Source organism: Misgurnus anguillicaudatus, chromosome 23 (genome assembly GCF_027580225.2).
Source record: "Misgurnus anguillicaudatus chromosome 23, ASM2758022v2, whole genome shotgun sequence".
Lineage (NCBI taxonomy): Eukaryota > Metazoa > Chordata > Actinopteri > Cypriniformes > Cobitidae > Misgurnus > Misgurnus anguillicaudatus.
Window position 1 is genome coordinate 25,275,675 of NC_073359.2, and position 8,196 is coordinate 25,283,870.

The 8,196-nt window shown below is 33.3% G+C and overlaps 1 protein-coding gene across 1 annotated transcript; it reads right to left on the bottom strand.

Annotated features, from left to right (window-relative positions):
- Window positions 1-1,337: 1,337 nt before the first annotated feature.
- On the bottom strand, window positions 1,338-4,446 carry LOC141359387 (GTPase IMAP family member 7-like). The gene is made up of 2 exons (XM_073861762.1): window positions 4,431-4,446; window positions 1,338-2,071 (listed from the first exon to the last, which is right to left on the bottom strand). Exons 1-2 carry the CDS (start codon window positions 4,444-4,446, stop codon window positions 1,338-1,340), a joined length of 750 nt encoding a protein of 249 aa, XP_073717863.1.
- Window positions 4,447-8,196: the final 3,750 nt, after the last annotated feature.

Sequence of the window (8,196 nt, forward strand, 5' to 3'; positions counted from 1 at the left end):
TTAACTCACAAGAAAAATATTATTGTTTATTGTGGTCTTGTGAAATTAATACACTGTAAGAAGGTTACTTAAATGCAATGCATTTAACATAGACCAAAGCTAAAGTTAAATTTGGTGACAAATTTAAGTTATTTTTGTAGAAATCCGATCTGATTTACAAACATTAAATTAACTTTAACCTTAGAATTTTGTGTTATTTTTCTCACCAGTCCTTTTTCCACATGAATGATCATCATGCTTCTTAATGAATTCCTATCAATTGAAAATAGTATGCAGTTTTGCTTTGTGTTAATATATGAATAGTCAGAGATAATTTTGTGTACAAAAAAAGTCTATAAAGTGATAGGAAATAGAAATCAGAAAAAAGTCTTTGTACAGTATCATCTTTATGTCACTGTGTGCAATCCATTTTAACTTGTACAACTGTAGTTTTCTTTAAACATTGCTGTTTTTTCCATTATCTAAGTGAATTGGGAGTGAGACTCACTAATATTAATATATATTAATAATATAAAATATATTTTATTTTGCGTTTAATGAAAGTAAAACATACAGGTCTGCAATTCAATGAGGATAAATGAATGATAACAGAACATATATAATAACAAAGTTAACTTAAACAAAGTTTTATGAGTAACTAATAGTTTTAATTTAACAAAATAGGTAAAATGTTCAAAAACACATGTAATTAAATATTCTAGCAATTTAAAGGTTTCAGTAATTTATTTTTAATAACAAATCTACAAATAGATCATAACTGATCCTTTGTGTATATTGTGTAGTGTGTAGTCAAACTACATGACTCAAAACAATTTCCTTAGTAGCCACCAGCCTGCTGATAAAGATGACCAAAAATATTGAGCAACTTCTGTTAGTATGTTTTCTCTTCTTTCTTTATCAGACTGGCCTTCATTTCCCTCTGTCACGACCTGGTCTCTCTATTTCTTGTCTCATCCGAGTTTGAGGGATTAGGTTGTGACAGTACGTGTCTGCCCTGAGAGAGTTGTGTGACATGCCCTTCCGCGGTCCACGTTTCTCTCAGGGTTCGTGAATTGTTTCCCGCTCCCTTATGTTTGATTAGCTTCAGGTGTTTGTTGTTTAGATATCCCTATTTAATGTCCTTCTGTCCTGTCCTCCGTGCGTTGGTATTATTCTATGTTCCTTGCCAAATTTCCCAGTGTTATTCCTGTTCCTAGTGTTTATTCCTGTTCCTAGTCTTATGTAAGTTTATGTAGTTAGTGTTTCCAGTGTTTATGTTAATCAGTTTAGTTCTTGTGTTTATCATTGTACTGTTTTACCCCCTCGTGGGTGTTTTGGTTTTTATATTAAATTATTCTTTATTTAAGTCTGCGTTTGGGTTTTCCTGTCTTCCCCGTGTACCGTGTCGTGACACCCTCCCTTTTCTGTTTTTGCTCTTCCTCCTCTATCTTCGCCTGAATCCTTTTCAGTATTTCATTTGTGTAACAGCCTCCTTTTTTTCTCATCACTATATTCTCTATACTCTTGATTATATTATCAATTTGAACTGTGTTGTTTCTGTATCTGTCCTGACTCTGATTCCAGTATTTACTATCAATGACATAACAGCCACCTCCACACTTATCAACAAAACTCTTCAGTTCAATATTTTCTTGAACAAAATCATGAATTGTTTCATTGGAATCAAGTTCATCACCTCGAGTAAAGACAATCACTGAATAGCTTAAAGCTTCTTCTCCAAACAAATCATTCAGGTATTTTATAACTTCTTGTTCTTGTTTAGTGTATCTGCCAACTCTAAATACAATCATGAATGCGTGAGGTCCTGGAGCACACATGATTATGCATCTCAGGATTTCTTTTTTCAATGTTTCCTCACTCATTTTGGTGTCAAAAAATCCTGGTGTGTCAATAACAGTCATTTTGCAATAATTTCTGTCTCTGGTTACTGATTTACATTCAGGAGTTTCTGAAGAGGATCCATGAGAGGGAGTAAAAACATTTTCACCAAGTATTGTGTTCCCTGTGCTGCTTTTTCCATCTCCAGTCCTCCCCAAAAGCACAATTCTTAATTCTTTCTTCTGTGTTTCTACTGAAAGTATATGAAGATTAAAACTTTAAACTTAATTTTTTTTATTAATTTTAATAAAAAATTATTAACTTATTATTAACTTATTAGCAACTTATTTTCTGAGAGTGTACCATGTGAAAAATATCTGTTGTTTTCAGCAATAACCAAATAAACCCAAATGCCATAAAATTTAGATTTTTATTTTAAACCGAAATACTGAGTTAACAAAGTGATGATCTTGTGTCATATTAACATATAAAGAAAAGAGGCAACACATTTCTTGTTTGTTTTGTCACAACTTTATTTTACTGTGTACAATCTATTTAACTTGTACAACAGATCACTGTGAAATTTGGGCTTTGAAAATTTTTGATGATAAGCACATAAGAATGATTTATTTTTTCATAATATGAGTTGAAGTTTTTAAATATAAAGATGCTGATATGTTCATTAGTCTCATAGTGTTGTTCTTAGAAAATTGCACATTAAAACAAAACAACAAAAAAAGTACAACAGGCATCGGTATCGGCGAGTACCAGGGAAAAAATATCGATACTCGTACTTGATCCTTAAAAAATGGTATCGGTGCATCCCTACTTAAAAGTTAATACCAAAGATCCTACTTTATTCTTTTTTTGAAACTTAATGTGAGCTTTAATTTTATTTTTATATAAAATATGTCATTTTTATTTACATTTTTAAAACCTTAAATAACAGACTTAGGGCCCTATTTTAACGATCTAAGGGCATTGTCTAAAGCGCAAAAGCGCAACGTCTAAATGGGCGTGTCCGAATCCACTTTTGCTAATTTAACGACGGGAAAAATGGTTTGTGCGCCCAGCGCATGGTCGGAAAGGGTTGGTCCTATTGTAATGGGAGTATTTTGGGCGTAACGTGTAGTAAACCAATTAGAGTCTCAGCTTTCATCCCCTTTAAAAGCAAGTTGCGCTGGCGCTATGTCTAATCCCTATTTAGATGACGAACTTTGTAAACTGAAAAACTAAGCGGAGGAAGAAGATCCCCAGTTTAAGATTAATGTTAAATAATTGTGTTGTTTTTCACTTGTATTGAAATTGTTATTTTTTTATTAAAACCTTTAAACCCCGTTTTCTTTTAGTCATGGAAGTAAAAAAGCAGGCTTGTAATTGCTTTAAATGTATGGCTATCCAATATCATCAAAAAATAATTTACAAGTATGTAAGATAAGGTTTGTACTCTAAAAATACTTTATTTGTAACAAACAGGAGATAAAGAATTTACAAACGGCTCTCCATAGACGGGTTGCACGGCGACGTCACTAACTGGTTGCGCGCGCAACCGAGGGGCAGAAAGAAGAGAAGTGCATTGTGTTGTATGCTCGTAGCGGTGCCAAGGAATTGTTGCGTGGAAAATAGTACCAACAGAGTCAGTGCTGGGTGCCTGATGTTAACATACCAGTAGATGCGACTATTACGTTACTAGCATTATAATTATAAAATTATAATTCATACATGTATCACAGTAACACTGCAAAAATAAAGACAGAAAAACAGATCCAACTAAAATCAAGTCTTATTTATATACAAACAATAAAGAACGCTTCAATAATTAAGGTTGTTGCAGTAGCAGATCAGCTCACCAATCGGGCTTTCTGCCCCCTGGATGCGCGCGCACCCTGCAATGTTTGTAAACTTGCAACCCCTCTATACGTTTCAGCACTTTGGACAGCGGTTTTTTTAGCAAAGAGTTTTTTTTAAGCATTACTTAAAATGTTTCTCATCTCACCATATCCGCAGGTACAGAGTCATCATATACACTAAATCCGTGAGGTAGCATTAAAAAAAACATTTAAAAACAGATGCATTTGTTTAAAGCAAGCATTTATTTACTTACCAGGCTGCAGGTGAAGCAGCTCTTTGCGCCTTCTAACGTCTCATAATTAGTCCTCATTTATGTCCAAGAGAATCAATAATAATCTTTTACATTCAATCCTTTAATCTTTCATATTTAAAGCATTTTTGTGCTGCTGCGCATTCGTGTACTTTGTGATAAGCAAACCCGCGTTGTCCTCCCGTTTATAGGCGCATTTTACTAATGCGCTCTTTAAATAACATAAAACACATTGCGCCATTGACTTTAGACTTTAGAGCAGGTTTTTGTTGGTCAATGGCGTAGTCTATTTTAGTTGCCTCAAAATAGCAACGCGCCAACAATGCGCCTGAACACGCCTTGTTTTCAGACCAGAACGCCCATGGGCGCAAAAGGGGGCGCGAATGCATTTGCTATTTAAACAACGCGGCGCTAAACGTGAAAATTAGGGTGGAAACTAGCGAAAGACACTTGCGTCGCGCATTGCGCTGCATTGCGCCGGGTGTAAGATAGAGCCCTTAAATTGTATTACCTGCAATTCCTGCCATCTTTATAGGTTCTTGAAAGCTGTTATACAGCACTTGTATCAAGGTCCTGTAAATGATAGAGTTTTTTTTATACACAGGCATAGATTAAAACAATTATAACCCGTCCTAATATTTGTATTGTCTTGTGTTTTTTTTGTGAAACATTACCTCATATACGGGTTGAAATTGTTGTATTAAAATGCAATTTGTATTATATTAGAGACATTTCATACATAAAAAAGAAATGATATCTTACACTTTTAAATAAAATATCACAAGAGGCAGGAGGCAAACAAAAGAAACGTACCTGTCCAGACAGCTGCAAAAGTCTTGAACACTCAAGGGTCAATATCTCACTAGGAAGACTCCTTAAATAACAATAAAACAGTTCTTTAGTTTATTTTGCTTTCTAGTGTAATTCTATACATTTTATACATGTACACTAAACACTTAAACATGACACATTTTCTCTTGTAGTTTTTTTACTTACATATTTTAGTAGAAAAATGACTGAATGTTTCACTCACACTTATCAGCTGACTTCTCAGATTATAGATGGTAATGATAGTACTCACATAGGTACACTTTGTAGTCATCTGTGTAATGAAGGAGGGGCAAACACAAGTGATATTATACTTGGTGAAGATGTTTTCACTGCCTCCTTGTGTGCATCCTCTTCAGAAAATTCTGAATTTAAATTAGTAACCAGAGACAGAAATGACAAATCATTGTTTTTGACACACCTGGATTTTTATGTGCACTGAAAAAATGGTTCATTGAATTTAATCAATTTTTTTAAGGTAAGTGGTTCCAATCAATTTATTTAAGCTACATTTAAACCAAAAATATTAGTAAAGTAAAATAAAATATAAAACGTTTGTTTAAATGTAGCTTAAATAAATTGATTGCAACCACTTACCCTAAAAAAATTGAGTAAATTCAATGAATCCTTTATTTCAGTGTAGATGCATGATCCTTTGTTCTCCAGGACCTCATGCATTCATGATTGTTTTCAAAGTTGCCAGATTCACAGAACCAGTGTTCGAATTGAAGGGGGTCTGGGGGGGTCCCGGACCTCCTATAAGCCTTAAGGGACCCCCCATAAAGCACAAAAATATAAATTAGGGGGGTCCCCTGGTTTTTATTAAAATAAAAATACTACATGAATTTAAAATTCTCATGTTGTGCTGTCACAAAGCGAAACTGTCTTTATTTGTCCCAATTTCGCAATAAACTAATTCAAATGACTTCTGTTCTGTCTGAAATTAATAAACTCGCAAGTGCGCCACATGCTGTTTTCTGGAGGAATTGACAGACAAACAGTGGCAAAGCTATCCTCTCAGACTGACGGCTGTTCCACCCAGTCACACAAAATATTTTATTGGGAAAGCAGAAGAAATCACGCTTAAATGATAATAAATGATATTCTCTTTAATACTTAACACCAGGGCACATAAACTGCACTTGAGCGTGTTTGTGACCAACCGTCATTGATGACAAGCACATAGTATTGAAGTCCCCAGTTCGTCAAAAAATGACGCGAAAGGTATACCCTCCGCGTCAACATATTGACGCATGGTCAAGTGTCGTCAAATATTGACGCCATGGGTGTGAGACCGTGTTACCTTGCGCGTTTGTGAGCGGCATTGACAATTACATAAACCCTGCGCGTGTTTGCTGTGATTGTTTTTAATGATAGAGAGCACCATTTGATATTTAGATTAAATAAAACTTATCACTAAGTTAAGCAGATGTTACTTGTAATTGTCATCTATGTGACGCGACAGTCGGCACTCAGCAGCACATCATCATATCAAATCCGTTTGCAAGATGAATTCTCTTGTTATGTTAAATATATGAAGTTTACATTGCGTTGTAAAAATGATGAAATTATCTTCATACGTGCTTAATTCATAATGAGAACGTATTAATACAAGCTTTTTTATTCTGCTATATAACAAAATAAACAATAATACATGTCATTTTTTATACAAACTATAATTCTATCTTGACATGCACATAATCTCCCAGCTAACAGAAAAAAGTTCTAAGAACGTTCCCTGAAAGTTCTTTACGTTCCCAAAAACGTTCTGCCAACGTTAAAAGTGTCCAGTTTTCTTGACGTTCTAAGAACGTTTTTGTGTTGTCTCAACGTTAGAGGAATGTTACATTTGACCATTTTTAAACGTTATGACAATGTCATGTTTTAATGTTCACAGTCACACAATGTTTAAAACAACAACTGTTAATTATATTGACTTCTTTGATTGTTATGTAAATGATAGAGAAACATTGCATTTTATTATATTTATTTTTATATTTATATTATTTTATTATATTTATTATATATTATATATTTATTATATATTATATATCTATTATATATAAGTTTAGATGTTGATGTTTTGTTTAATTTTAAGTCACCATTATTGTGATTAGTGTTCGTTTTAGATGGGCTCTTGAGCCTTGTCTTTTGCTTGCTAGTTTTTTCCCTGGTTGTGTTAACTTTTTGTTAATACACCACATTTGTTATAAACATGTTAAGTTAGTAGTGTAATTCTGTGGTGTGGTGGTTGGTACATAATGGTAAAAATCATTCCTAATTAATTTACTAATCAAAAGTTTATTTTCTGTCAATAATGTAAATGAGATCCAGCACTTTCAGAGCAGTTTGTCATTAAGGAGTTTAAGAAACTTTGGACAAAAAATATCTGCTGTACAATTGGGATGCACAAACATCAAGAATCAGACTATGAATCTCAACCATAGTGACAAAGAAAATTGGAAAAAAATCTTTATTTATCCATGCTGCAGTGCATGCTGGGAGTCCTGAATGAGATTTGTAATTTGTTAATACCCAGCATGCATTGCAGATGAAGTTTTTCATTTAATTGTCGCCATGGTTGAGATTCGTGGTCTGGTTCTTGATGTTTGTGCATCCCAGTTGTACAGCGGATATTTTTTGTCCAAAGTTTCTAAAACTCTTTAATGACAAACTGCTGGGAAAGTGCTGGATCTCATTTACATTTTTGACAGAAAATAAACTTTTGATTAGTAAATTAATTAGGAATGATTTTTTACCATTATGTACCAACCACCACACCACAGAATTACACTATTAACTTAACATGTTCATAACAAATGTGGTGTATTAACAAAAAGTTAACACAACCAGGGAAAAAACTAAAGCAAAGGACAAGGCTCAAGAGCCCAACTAAAACGAACACTAATCACAATAATGGTGACTTAAAATGAAACAAAACATCAGCATCTAAGCTTACATGTAGTAGATATATAATATATAATAAATATATAATAAATATAATAAAATAATATAAATATAAAAAATAAATATAATAAAATGCAATGTTTCTCTATCATTTACATAACAATCAAAGAAGTCAATATAATAAACAGTTGTTGTTTTAAACATTGTGTGACTGTGAACATTAAAACATGACATTGTCATAACGTTTAAAAATGGTAAAATGTAACATTCCTCTAACGTTGAGACAACACAAAAACGTTCTTAGAACGTCAAGAAAATTGGACACTTTTAACGTTGGCGGAGCGTTTTTGGGAGCGTTGGAAACTTTCAGGGAACGTTCTTAGAACTTTTTTCTGTTAGCTGGGCTGCTTCATTTTGGTCCGCTTTAATTCAGAGGACTTATTGCTTTGGTGTATTCATTTTCATTGTAAGCCTTAAAAGTAATTATTTTAGATGCAATTTTGTAATATTTATAGCTTAAATTATCTAATATAATTTTTAAA